This window comes from Falco biarmicus, chromosome 5 (assembly GCF_023638135.1).
Source record: "Falco biarmicus isolate bFalBia1 chromosome 5, bFalBia1.pri, whole genome shotgun sequence".
Classification (NCBI taxonomy): Eukaryota; Metazoa; Chordata; class Aves; order Falconiformes; family Falconidae; genus Falco; species Falco biarmicus.
The window spans coordinates 14,920,828-14,934,682 of NC_079292.1; the positions used below are offsets into that span (position 1 = coordinate 14,920,828).

At 56.3% G+C, this 13,855-nt stretch overlaps 3 protein-coding genes across 3 annotated transcripts in view; 1 reads left to right on the plus strand and 2 right to left on the minus strand.

Annotated features, from left to right (window-relative positions):
* The window catches only part of LOC130149690 (oocyte zinc finger protein XlCOF19-like), a 5,717-nt gene extending 2,358 nt beyond the window's left edge, over positions 1–3,359 (plus strand). Inside the window, exon 2 of the mRNA XM_056339620.1 lies at positions 3–3,359. Coding sequence (XP_056195595.1) covers positions 3–867 — 865 coding nt within the window. The 3' untranslated portion in view covers positions 868–3,359. The remainder of the gene's footprint in view (positions 1–2) is intronic.
* Positions 3,276–8,074, minus strand: LOC130149573 (natterin-3-like). The gene is given in 7 exon segments (XM_056339367.1): positions 3,276–3,966; positions 3,968–3,997; positions 3,999–4,502; positions 4,504–4,710; positions 4,713–4,862; positions 6,335–6,383; positions 7,102–8,074. Coding segments are annotated over 6 exon segments (1,161 nt in total). The 5' UTR covers positions 6,350–6,383; positions 7,102–8,074; the 3' UTR covers positions 3,276–3,711.
* An 813-nt stretch (positions 8,075–8,887) lies between these two features.
* CHMP2A (charged multivesicular body protein 2A) lies at positions 8,888–12,958 on the minus strand. The gene is given in 10 exon segments (XM_056339416.1): positions 8,888–9,620; positions 10,167–10,194; positions 10,196–10,229; positions 11,007–11,035; positions 11,037–11,060; positions 11,062–11,139; positions 11,797–11,889; positions 11,892–11,978; positions 12,780–12,905; positions 12,907–12,958. Coding segments are annotated over 10 exon segments (663 nt in total). The 5' UTR covers positions 12,949–12,958; the 3' UTR covers positions 8,888–9,498.
* Between the last annotated feature and the right edge of the window lie 897 nt (positions 12,959–13,855).

Genomic DNA, 13,855 nt, shown 5'->3' on the forward strand with positions numbered 1-13,855 from the left:
AGGAGATCTAGGGTGGTGGGGTTGGAGGAGAAGGGTGGTGTCCTCCCATGGAGAACCAACTCAAGAAGCTGCTTCTTCCCCCCACCCAGCAGGTCCCACCATGGTGAGCAGCGACCCAGAGGTGCCCATCTTGCAACGGCAAGACCTGCAGCACCCACCAGCACCCTCCAGGATGTCCCAAGCGCCGCCACCCCAGCCCGGAGAGGGACCCACCGGCGACAGATCCCTCAGGATCCCACCACCTTCCCCCAACCCCTCCCCCAGGCTCTACCCAGACCAGTAGAAGCCACCGGGAGCCCAGCGAAGCCCTGGGTTAAGCGGGAACTGTCAGCGCAAGGGAAGGAGCGTCCATATCCCTGTGGTGAGTGCGGCAAGACCTTCGGGCGCTTGACCCACCTGAAGACCCACCAGCGAACCCACACGGGGGTCAAGCCCTACGCTTGCGGCACTTGCGGCAAGAGCTTTGGCCACCTCTCCACCCTGACCACCCACCAGCGTCTCCACACGGGCGAGCGCCCTTACGGCTGCGGCGCCTGCGGCAAGACCTTCACCAACCCCTCGGACCTCAACAAGCACCAGCGGTCGCACACGGGTGAGCGGCCGTACCCCTGCGGTGCCTGCGGCAAACGCTTCAGCCAACAGTCCAACCTCACCATGCACCAGCGCAGCCACACGGAGGAGCGCCCCTACCCCTGCAGCGCCTGCAGCAAACGCTTCAAGTACTTGGCGGACCTGACGGTCCACCAGCGCTCGCATACAGGCGAGAGACCCTTCCCCTGCCCCCACTGTGGGAAGAGCTTCAGCAACAAGTCCTCCCTCGCCCGCCACACACGGATCCACGCTCGGGTGGCCTCCAGGGACAAGTGATGGGCGTGGGGGCGGTGGGGGGAGGATGAGGAAGGGGGAGGCCGTGTCGTCCTGGTGGTGGTGGGGAGGACCATGGGGCGGGGTGGGCCTGGTGGGCACCCCGCGTGGATGGGGATGGGGGGGTTTGCTGGTTGGTGGGACGTAGGGGATGTGGATGGGGGTGATTTGCCGGGAGGAGGTGCAAAGTGGGTGGTGGGATGAGCAGTGATGTTCTCCATAAGCCTGGTGGCTCCAGGACTTGGTTCCCTCATCTCAGAGATGTGACACGCGTGAAGGTGAGGTGGTGGCTGATGTCGCCCACGAGCCTCTTGGCTCCAGGACTTGGTTCCCTGGTCCCAGACGAGATGCAACGTGGACAGTGGGATGATGAGCTGATGGCTGATGTTCTCCATGACTCTGGTGGCTCCAGGACTTGGTTCCCTGGTCCCAGAGATATGACACAGGTGAAGGTGAGGTGGTGGCTGATGTCCCCCATGAGCCTGGTGGTTTCAGGATGCAGCTTCCTGGTCCCAGAGGAGATGCAACGTGGACAGTGGGATGATGACTGACATTCTCCACGAGCCTGGTGGCTCCGTGACTTGGTTCCCTGGTCCCAGACGAATTGCAATGTGGACAGTGAGATGATGAGCTGATGGCTGATGTTCTCCATGACTCTGGCGGCTCTAGGACTTGGTTCCCTGGTCCCAGAGGAGATGCAACGTGGATGGTGGGATAAAGAGCTGATGGCTGATGTCCTCCATGATCCTGGTGGCTTCCTAGTCCTTCCCCCCTCTTCCTCCAGCCACCTCCACCCTGCCCCCCCCCCCCCAGGACCTCTTCCCTCTCTTCCAATTCCAACTCACCTTTTTTCCCCCTCTTGTTTTGTTTAGTTTTTTTTTTTTATATATATATATATATATATTTATTCACCCCTTCCCTGGCCTTAAATTTCAGAGACCAACCTACCTCACCAGCCACTTGCCCTGCCCCTCCCCCATGTCCCCCTCGCCCCATTTTTGCCCCCCTTTTTAGCCAATTTGCCGTGCTGCTTCACGGGGTTTATTTTAATTGCAGCATGCAATTAAATGTTGGTTGCGACCCAAATGCATCTGTGGCCCCAGCGCATGCAGTTGCAGCGATGCAGCACGGTGCTGCAGAGGTTTGCAACACAGCGCTGCCTGCAGATCTGGCCCTCCCCCCCCCTCCCCCCAAGCTGTGGTGCATGCTTGCAGCATGCGATTGCAGGGATGCAGCGGGGTTGGGGGCAGCGCTGCATGGTTTGCAGCACACTGCCACGCAACGGGGCAACAGGGGTCGTGCCCTGGATGTGAGGTTAGTGTTGCAGCTGCAGCGGTGCTGCTGGTACAGCGTGCACAGCGTTGCACGGCAGGTTGTCTGCAGCTCTGTGCATTGTGTTTGTGCCGCAGCGTTGTGTTTGCAGTGCAGTGCAGCGCTTGCACTGCAGCGTTGCATTTGCAGTGCAGCACCAGGCTTGCACTGCAGCGTTGCATTTGCATTGCACTGCATTGCACTGCAGCGTTGCATTTGCATTGCACTGCATTGCACTGCAGCGTTGCATTTGCATTGCAGCATGGTGCTCGCACTGCAGCGTTGTGTTTGCATTGCACTGCATTGTACTGCAGTGTTGCATTTGCATTGCAACACCAGACTTGCACTGCAGCATTGCCGTGCAGCGCAGCACTTGCACTGCAGCGTTTGTGTTTGCATTGCAGCATGGTGCTCACACTGCAGCATTGCATTTGCATCACACCACCAGGCTGGCACTGCAGCATCACGTTTGCGTTTGCAGCACCTGCACTGCCGCACTGCATTTGCATCACAGTGCCAGGCTCGCACTGCACTGTTGTGTTTGCCTTGCACTGCAGTGTTGCATTTGCAGTGCAGTGCCAGGCTTGCACTGCAGCATTGTGTTTGCATTGCACTACAGAATTGCATTTGCAGGGCGCTGCATTTCAGCAGGTCCTTGCAATGCACTGCACCCCCACCCCCCCCACCCCCGAAGGAATCTGGGGTCCCCCCCAGACCTCGACCCCCTCCCAACCCCCCCCAACTTTCGCAGGGGATACCCCTCCCCCAGACCCCCCCAAATCCCCCTGGACCCCCCCAACAGCCACTTCCCCACCCCCACCCCGGTGGGCGGGTCAGACCCCTCCCCACGCTCCCATTGGTTAGATCGCCTGTCACTCCTGCCTTGGCGGGAAGGGGGGGAGGGGTTTAACCCCTTGGGTGCGGGGTGGGGGGTCCAGCCCCCATCCCATTGGGATGAGTGGTTGCCTTCGCGTTCCTTTAATTGGGGAATTTTTTTTTTCCTGATTTCCAACCCTTTTTCCTTAGAAAATTAAATTTTTGGGGAATGTTTTCAGAATTTTTATTTTTATTTTTTTTTGCTCTGCAACTATTTTTCATGACATGCAAGAAAAATTAAAAAAAAAAAAAAAGAAAAGGAAAATGATGCTCATCTGAGGAAGGATCCGCCACTGGACCAGGTTGGGGAGGAAAATCAGGTGGAAAAAAGGAAAAACAACCATAAGAAATGCTGTTTTTTGCCATCCTGCACCGTTTTGGGGTTAAATCAGGGGAAAAAAAGCCAAAATCCAGATCGCCAATGTGATGGTTTTTTGCTTTCTGTATCGTTGGTGTGGGGTTTTTTTGGGTGAAACGGGGGTTATTTTGGAGCAAATGGAAAATAAAGATGAAAAAAAATTGATTTTTCCGCTTTCTGTGGTGGTGCTGTCTCGTTTTGGAGCTGCAAAAATGAAAAATAGGGAAAAAAAATTTTTTTAAAAAGTGTTTTCCTGGATTGCAGGTTGCTGCCATCCTGGTTTGGAGCGGGATGGTGGGTTTTTAGGGCGAGGAAATAAAAATAAAGAGAAAATAAAAGAAAATAAAGAACCAAAAAAATGAGATTGCACAATAAAACCACGTGGCATCACGTTCCGCATCCCGACGGAATATTCCGGAAGGCGCCATCCCTACGGCTGGCAGGGGGTAGGATGTCGGTTGATGGGCCAGCACCCCGTGACCTTGGGGCGGACGCCCACCACCGCCCGGTCTGTGAGCCCACCCGGTGACCCCCACACGGTGCCGTTGGCCGTCGGGTGAACTGGCGGATGAGTTGAGCAGTGAAGGGGGACACGAACATCCACGCGATGCCCTTCCAAGGCCACCGCGCACGCCATGCGGGGCCGCAACTCCTCCTCCACTGTGTGCGTGCGGACGACGTACTCACCAGCACTGGCTCCACCGACCCAAGGGATGTCGGTGACATTGGTGACCCCCCAGCCCATCCCGTTGAAGGCCAAGAGGGCCGTTCGCAAGACCCCGTGGATGGTGGCCAAGACCCTGTGGTCCATCTGCCAGTTGTGCTCCATCTCCGTCACCTCCTCCATGGTGATGGTTTTCCTCATCCCTTGACAGCCTTCGTTCCTCACCGTGGTCTTCATCACTGTGATGTCCTCCCTGTTCTCTACCGCCTGGCTCATGTTGTAACGGACGTCGGAGATGGTGACGTCCGCTGGGCCCTTCTTCACCACCAAGACTTGGTACCACTTGTACCACACCTCCTCACCGTCCACCATGACGAAAAGAGCCCTTTGGTCCTTGGAGACCTTGCCCAAACCATATTGGTTCCTCCCCAACGAAGACGTCAACGGATGGACAACCTTCCACGGCATTCTTGGGCACGCTGCCAAAAGAGTCGGCCACCCAATCCAAGGCCTCAAAACCTCCCACGTTGACCAACACCTTGAAGTCATGGGTGCTCCATTCCCATTCTCCATACGGGAAGAAGCACAAGGGACCGCGCTGGGGGACATAGGCGCCGGGTGTTGCAACCCCACCCGTTGGGTGGAGCAGACTACGTACTCGGTCCTATTGGCATAGGCATTCCAGTTGGAGACGGCGTCGGCGGGCAGGTGGCCCTCGAAGGGCACCCACTTCAGGTAGGATGGGGGGGTCCTCATCCCGCTTCCTCCGGTAGAGGCCCCAGCTGGTGTCTGCTGGGAAAAAAATGATGGGATTTGGGGGAAAATTCCAACATCACCCCACCCCATTGGCCCAAAGCGACGTCCTACGGAGACAATAGGAGGAGACAGTGTTTCTGTTTTCTCATTTCTCACCATCCCACTCAATTTTTAATTAATCATTTTTTAAAAAAAATTAAATTGTTAATTAATCTCCTCCAAACTGAGCCTGTGTTGCCCACGATGGGAGCAGGCCCAGAGTCTCCCCAAGGTCACCCCAACCCACCAGTCGTTACGTTGGATTTTCACCCCGTCGCGGCCAGGGAAGGGAAGGGAGAGGCTGGGTGGGCACCCAACAGCCACCCAAGGTCCACTCACCTGGGGCGGGGCGTGGGGGTCCCCGGCCCGTCACTCCCAGCAGCGAGGGTCTGGCCACTCCACCATCCCCATGGCTCCCTGGGCTGAGGAAGAGGGAGGGCAGCAGCGAGGAACAGCTGCGGGGAGAGCAGGGGAAGCGTCACCCCACCAGGCGCCCCTCCCCCACTGGCGGCTGCAGGCCGGGGGGGGCTGGTGGCCAGGGCCAGACCCCCCCCGGGGCTGTTGGGGGTGACATCGCGCCCGGGATGGGGGGGGTGGATTTGTAAAGGGGGGTGAGGGGCTGGGGAACACAACGCAGCACCCACCATCACTGCCTTTTTAAATTTTATTATGCATCTATTATTTTTTTAAAAAAAATTATTATACATATACCTATTTCTTAAAAATTTTATGTATATTTAAAAAAATATTATACATAACTTATTATTTTAAATTTCATTATACATATATTTAGTTTTTTAGAAATTTCATATGTATATTTATGTTTTTAAAAAATTTATTATATTTATTTTTTTAGAAATTTCATTACATGTATATTAATTTTTAAAAATTTTATTATATTTTTAAAAAATTATATGTATATTTATTTTTCATAAAAATCATACATCTATTTTTTTAGAAATTTTATTATACATGTATTTATTTTTTTAAAAAAGTACTATACATGTATTTATTCTTTAAAAATTTTATTATATGTGTATTTATTTCTTTTAAAATTTTTATTATGCATCTATTTATTTTTAAAAATTTTTTATTATACTTATATTGTTTCAAAAAATATACATAATTTTAATTTTATTATACCCATATTTATTTTTTTAAAAAATATTATATGCATATTTATTTTTTTAAAAAAGTATACGTATATTTATTGTTTAAAAATTTTATTAGAAGTACATATTTTTAAAATTTTATTATGTAGATTTTTTTTAAAAAAAATTATACGTGTATTTATTTTTTAAAAAAAAATTATACATATATTAATTTTTAAAAACAACTATTATATATAACTTTTTAAAAAATATATATATTTTTAATTTCCTAGGCGCTAGGCAGCATCCGTTTTGCCCCCCGAAGGAATTAAAAATCCCTCAAATACCCCCACGGCCACCCCGCCCCTGCCACACCTCACACGCCGGCATCCCACGGCACCTCCGGCGGCCACGATCTCAATCCCTATTTTTAATAAATAAATTGATTAATTGCAGCAGCCCCCACACCCCCATCCCCCCCAAAACCAGCCCCCAACGCTCCCGTCTTCGCAGACGCTGACTCCAGGGGGCTCCCTAACACCCCCAGCCCCCACATTTTGGGGCAAAACCCAACGATTTAGAGGCAAAACCCAACGATTTGGGGGTAAAACCCAACAATTTGGGGTAAAACCCAACAATTATAGGACAAAACCCAACGAAGTGGGGTCAACCCCAACGATTATGGGGCAAAACCCAACAATTCTGGGATAAAACCCCAACGATTTTGGGACAAAACCGAACGATTTGGGGTAAACCACAACGATTATGGGACAAAACCCAACAATTTGGGGTAAAACCCAATGATTTGGGGTAAAACCCAACGATTATGGGACAAACGATTTGGGGCAAACCCCAACGATTTTGGGGCAAAACCAAACGATTTGAGGACAAAACCCAATGGGTTTTGGTGTAAACCCCAACAATTTGGGGACAAACTCCAACAATTTGGGGGGAAAACCCAATGATTTTGGATAAAACCCAACAATTATGGGACAAAACCCAACGATATGGAGGCAAAACCCAACGATTTGGGGGTAAACCCCAACGATTATGGGACAAAACCCAACGATTTTGGGTAAAACCTAACGATTTGGGGTTTTTCAGGGGGGTTTTCCCCCGCCCCCCCAGTTTGCACTCTCTACCTTGCCGCTGCTCCCACTCCAGGATCAATCCCTTTATTTTTGGGGTGTTTTTAGTCTTTTTTGGTCACTTCCAGGCGGGAGGGGGTTTTCCAGCGTGTCGAGCTTGTCCAGGGATGCATGAACCTTGGAAAGGGCAAAGTCTGAACAGAAAAAAATGTGTAAATAAATGCAAAAAAACCCAAAGAACAACAAGGGGGGAAGGAGAAGGAGGAACGTTATCAGGAATTTGGCAATTTTTTTATTTTTTTTTTAAATATAGCAATTTTAAATTTTTTTCATTCAAAAATATGTTAATAAATGCAAAAAACAAACAAACAAAAGGGGGGGGGAGGGAGGACCGTTATCAGAAATTTGGCAATTTTTCTGGTTTTTTTTCAAATACAGCATTTTTTATTTCTTTTTCAATCAAAAATATGTTAATAAATGAAAAAAAAAAACAACAAAAGAAGAGGGGGGGAGGGGAGGAAAGCCTGTTATCAGAAATTTGGCAAAATCCTCGCCAGACACAAATGCCACAAATGCGAAATTTGGGTTTTTTTTTCCCCAAAAAAGGGGGGTTTTCGCAGCAAGGCCACAGCAGTTTGGGGGGGGGGGGGGGGTTGCCCCCCCCTCCCCCCCCCATGCGCTGGTGCTGCCCTACCCCCATGGCGATTCCTCATCTGCCCCAAAATATTGGGTTTTAGGGTAGGAAATGGGATGGTTGGTGGTTTGGCATCAAATTGGGAGACCCCCACCCAGAAGGCCCCTGGCACCCAGGATGTCCCATCAAGGAAGGACCCCAGCAGAAGGGACCCCCACCCAGGAGGGACCCTGAGACCCCGCACCCAGGAGGGACCCTGGCCCTCGGGACACCCCCAGTGCCCAGGACCCCCCCACCCAGGAGGGACCTCGGCGCCTGGGACCCCCACCTAGGAGGGACCCCAGCACCCGGGCCCCCCACCCAGGAGGGACCCCAGCATATGGAACCCCAGCACTCAGGACCCCCCACCCAGTAAAGACCCCAGCAACCAGGACCCCCACCCCACAAGCAACCCCAGCACCCAGGCCCCTGACCCAGTAAGGACCCCCCACCCACGAGGGACCCCAGCACCCGGGCCCCCACCCAGGAGAGACCCCCACCCAGGAGGGATCCTGGCACTCAGGACCCCCCAGCGCCCAGGACCCCCCACTCAGGAGGGACCTCAGCGCCTGGGACCCCCAGCCAGGAGGGACCCCAGCACCCAGGCCCCCCACCCAGGAGGACCCCCAGCACCTGGGACCCCCACCCAGGACCCCCACCCGGAGGGACCCCAGCACCCAGGCCCCCCCACATTCCCCCCCATCCCAGTGCCCCAACCCCACAGCAGCTGCCAGTGGACCCCTCCCTTACATGCCCCCCCCCCCCCTCCCCAGTGCTCTCAGTCCCAAACTGGGTGGCACTGGGCACCCCCCAGGAAGCAGCCGGGGGGAGGCAGCAGGTACCAATATGCAGCCTTTATTGCCCCAGTTCAACTGCCCGGGGGGGGGGGCAAATACCCCCAAAAAGGGCAAATACCCTGGGGGGGGAAGTGCAAATACCCCAAGATGGGGCAAATAATAGAAAGATGGGGGCAAAGAGCTCCCGGGGGGGGCAAACACCCCAAGAGAGAGTCAGTAACCAAGACCAAGGGGGCAAATACCCCCGGGGGGGGTCAAATGCCCCAGAAGAAGGGGGCAAATAATCCTGCAGAGGGTGCAAATACCCCTGGAGAGGGGAAATAACCCTGGAGAGGGGAAATAACCCTGGAGAGGGGGCAAGTACGGGACACAAATAAACCTGGAGAGAGGGCAAATATCCCTTGGGGTGGGGCAAATACCCCTGGAGAAGGCGTAAATAAGCCGGGGGGGGGGGAGAGGGGTGCAAATACCCCTGGGGTGGGAAATACCCCTGGAGAGGGGGCAAATAGCCTGGGGGGGGGAAAATACCCCTGGAGAGGGAGCAAATACCACCGGGGGGGGGGGAAATATCCCTGGAGAGGGGGCAAATACCCCCAGCGGGGCAAATAACCAGGGGTGTGTGTCAAGGCCTGATGAGCCCCCCCAACCCAGAGAGGGCTGGGCAGGGTCAAAGGTCACTGGGGGTCAGCCTTGGGAGCAGCCACAGGTCACCAGAGGTCATAGGCCAGAGGTCACCATGAGGCCAAGGAGAGGTCAGGGGCAGTGGGTTGCTGTTGGCCAAGGTCAAAGGTCACTGCAGGGGTCAGGGTGGTGCCTGCAGGTCACACGGGGCAGCTCCAGGGTCGCTGAGGTCAACCCTGGGGTCGGTAGGGGTGATGGGGTGAACCCCAGGGTGGCAGAGCAGCAGGGGTCAACCCGCACGGTCACAGGGTGCCGGGGGGCAGGGGGTCGAGTTGTGGGTCAAGGGTCAGAGGTCAAAGGTCAGTCCCGGCGCAGGTTCTTGAGCCGCTCCTCCAGGTCAGCGTCAGCATCAGCCAGCGCAGCTGCGGCCTCGGGTGCTCGCCCCTCCCCCGCTGCCAGCGACCCTCCCGGAAGGGGCAGGGCTAGGGGCAAAGGGCAGAGGTCAGGGGTCACCACCTTCCATCTCCCCCTCCCCAGATACCCCATGTACCCCCCCCAGACCGCAAATACCCCCCCCCCACCCCCCCATAACACCCCTGGGCCCCCCCCAAAATGCCCCCCCCCCACCTGCATCCACCACCTATTGCCCCCCACCCACCCCCCCCAGAACCCCCCCCACCCCCCCCCCGCCTCCCCAATCCCCCCCCAGGGCCCTTTAAATACACCCCAAAATGCCCCTCAGCCCCTTAACTACCCCCCAAATGCCCCCCCAGGCTTGGATCTACCACGTATTGGCCCCCCCAGACCCCACAAGTACCCTCTACCGTCCAAAATGTGCCCGCCCCCCCCAGCTCTCCAATGCCCCTCAGGGCCCTTTAAACCCCCTCCCTCCACTTAAATACATATTTACAGACAGGTTTAATATCTATTTAAGTAAATAAATAAAAATAAAAATAAATAAAATAAATGATACCAAATATTTTAAATATATATTCAAATACTCAAAATACCCCCCCAGCCCCACTCACTCGCCAGCTCATCGGTGAGGTTCAGTCCCCAGCTCATCCAGCACTTGTGACACCACTGCGTCGCTGCGGGGGGGGGACAAGGGGGTCAGGGGTGACACTGGACTCCCCCCAAATCCCCTGACCCCTCCCAGCACCCCCTGAGCTGCTCTGTCCCCCCGCCAACGGGTCCTCAACCTTCCCAGTGTCCCATATCTCCCTCCCTGTCATTGTCCCCTATGTGTCCCCAACCTCCCCAGCCCACCCAGGGTGTCCCCATATGTCCCCCCCAAGTCTTCAGCCCCGTGTCCCCCCTTTCCCACCACCTCGTGCCCGCTGTGCCCCTCCCCCACACACCCCCCACCTCGTCCCCACGATCCCCATATCCCCACATCTCTGTCCCCTCGTGTCCCCCCAGCCTTGTCCCCCAAATCCAATCCCCACGACCCCCATGTCCCCATGTCTCTGCCCCTTCGGTGTGTCCCCCCCACATCCCCCAAATCCCCGTCCCCATGACCCCCATGTCACCACAACCCCCCACATCCCCTTGTCTGTCCCCCTCGTGTCCCCACCGTCCCCCAAATCCCCATCCCCACGACCCCATGTCCCCATATCCCCACATCTCTGTCCCCTCATGTCCCCCCTACATCCCCCAAATCCCTGTCCCCACGACCCCCATGTCCCATCTCTGTTCCCTCGTGTGTGTCCCCCGTCGTCCCCAAATCCCTGTCCCCATGACCCCCACGTCCACACATCTCTGTCCCCACCCTCCCCACGTCCCCTTCTCATGTCCCACCCCAGCGTCCCATCACCCATGACCCCCTCCCCTCACTGCGCCCACCCCCCACTCCCCCCTATTCCCACCTCTCCTCCTCATCGTCCTCCGTCCCCATGGGCATCATCAATGGCGTCGTTCACTCAGCTCCTCCTTCATGTCCATGATTTCCGCCTGCTTCTCAAATTCCATCATGATCTTCTGGATCTGTGGCAGCTTCAGCTGGGGGAACACTGGAACACGGCCATGTGGCACGTGGGGAGTGTCCCCGTGGCCACTTCAGGCAGCTCACGGCGGCCACAGCCTTGGCTATGTCCCCGTGGCCACTTCAGGCAGCTCACGGGCGGCCACAGCCTTGGCTATGTACCCTGTGGCCACCTTGGGCAGGTTGTGGTGGCCACAGCCTTGGCTATGTCCCCATGGCCACCTTGGGCAGCTCGCAGTGGCCACAGCCTCAGCTACATCCCCGTGGCCACCTCGGGTGGTTTGTGGTGGCTATGGTCTTGGGGACATCCTCATGCCCACTTTGAGTAGCTTCCGGTGGCCATGGCCTTGGACAGCTCGTGGTTGCCACAGTCTCATGGACCACCTCATTGCCACCCCAAGAAGCTTGTGGTGGCCATGGCTACAGGAATATCCCCCTGAGGCTGCTGCTGGTAGCCATGGTCTTGGGGACATCTTCATGGGTGGCCTAGGGCAACCTGCGGTGACCAGAGCCTTGGGGGTCTCCCCTGGGGCTGCTCATGGTGGGCCACAGTCCTTGGGATGTCCCTCGTGGCCACTGCCAAGGCAGCTCATGGTGGCCACAACTCAAGGACATCCCTGTGGAGCATCTCACAGTGGGCCACAACCTTGGGGACATCCCGCCCAGGCACCCACCTGCCGGTTCATGGTGGCCATGGCCTTGGTGACACCCTTCATTGCCTGGGCCATGGAGTTGTTGGATTTGAGGGTCTGGAGTTTTGAGGGACACGGCCCTGGACATTGGCCCTCATGGTAATGAACTTCTTCACATAGCGCCGTGTCCGCACCAGGTCCTTCGCCATGATCTTCACCGCATCCTGAAGGATAGGGGGGACAGAGGGACAACATCAAGTGTCCATCAGGTTCCCCAAGAGGCCTAGGGGACTTCCAGGGACCCCTCTGTGTCCCTCCGGTGGTCCTCACCATCATCTCCACAACTGCCTGGTCTCCTTGTACCCCATGTGGTCACCTGGGGACCCCCATGTACCTGCTCTGGTCCCCTGCCATGACCCCTGGTCCTCTCCAAGACTCATGTCCCTGCTGTGTCCCCCTCATCCCTCCGTGGTCCCCAGTCACTCCCCCCCCAGCATTCAAGTCCCCTCCACAGTCCTATGGCTGCCTCTGTGGTCCTCCAGGTCCCCCGCCATGTCCCCTGGTCCCCACCATGTTCCCTTGTCCCCATAACAGCCCCCTGGAGCCCTCTGCACCCCTTGGTCCCCACCAAGTGTCCTGGTCACCACCATGCCCCCTGGTCCCCCCCCATGTCCCCTGGAGTTCTCTGCACCCCTCGATCCCCTCTGTGACCCCCTGGTCCCCACCATGTCCTCTGGTCCCTGTAACAGTCCCCTGGAGCCCTCTGCACCCCTTGGTCCCCACCACATGTCCTGGTCACCACCAGGTCCCCTCTGTGTCCCCTGATCCCCACCATGTCCCCTGGTCCCCATAATAGCCCCCCGGAGCCCTCTGCACCCCCTGGTCCCCGTCACATCCCCACTGTGTCCCCTGGTCCCCTCCACGTCCCCTAGACCCCATAACAGGCCCCCTGGAGCCCTCTGCACCCTTCAGTCCCCACCAAACGTCCTGTTGCCCTCCCGTGTCCCCCGGCGCTGTCCCCTCACCATCTGTCCCTGCTTAGCCATCTTCTTGATGTCAACGATGATCTTCTTCTCCTGCGCCTCCAGCTTCTGGCGCTCACGGTCAAGCTCCCGCATGGCACGGGCCAGCGCCCGCTGGTTCTGCCGCAGCGAGCTCCTCCGGCGTCTTGCGGCGCCCAAACAGCAGGTCCATGGTGGCAGCGGCACCTGGGGGGACACAGGGGGGACATTGGGGACGTGAGGGACGTGGCTGGGGGCACGGGTGAGAGGGGACATGGGGGGGGATGGGAAATGGAGTGGATAGGGGGCACAGGGACATGGTGGGACATGGAGATGGGGGATACAGGGGACATGGGGGGATACAGGGACACGGGGTGACACAGGGACATGGGGGGACATGGGTATGCGGGATATGAGGGACACAGGGGACATGGTGGGACATGGATATGGGGGACACAGGGATATGGAGGACACAGGGACATGGGGGGACATGGGTATGGGGGATATGAGGGACACAGGGACATGGACATGGGGAATACAGGCACATGGGGGAACACAGGGACATGGTGGGACATGGGCATGTGGTGGCTCATGGGTGGACACAGCAGGACATGGCTATGGGGCACACAGGGACATGAGGGGGAACAGGGACATGGATATGGGTGGATATGGCAGGACATGGATATGGGGGACACAGGGACATGGGAGGACACAGGGACATAGATATGGGGGGACATGGGGGGACCACAGATACGGGGGACATCGGGGGGATGCAGGGGGACAAGGATACGGGGGGACAGGGGACCTGGTCGGGACACGGATATGGGGGACATGGGGGGGGACACAGGAAGGTGGTGGGGACACGGGCACGTGGTGGGACAAAGGGGGACATGGGGGACAGGGATACGGGGGACACAGGGATGTGGGGGGGACACGGAGAATGTGGGGGGCACGGAGGGGGTGACGCGGACACTATGGGGACACGGGGGACGTGGGGGAACTCGGCCCGCTCCTCCCTGTGGTAGGGCCTCCGGGCACCGGGCCCCTTCTAGCCCCCACCCTGGCTCTATGGTTCTCCTGGTAACAGGCCCACTGCGGCC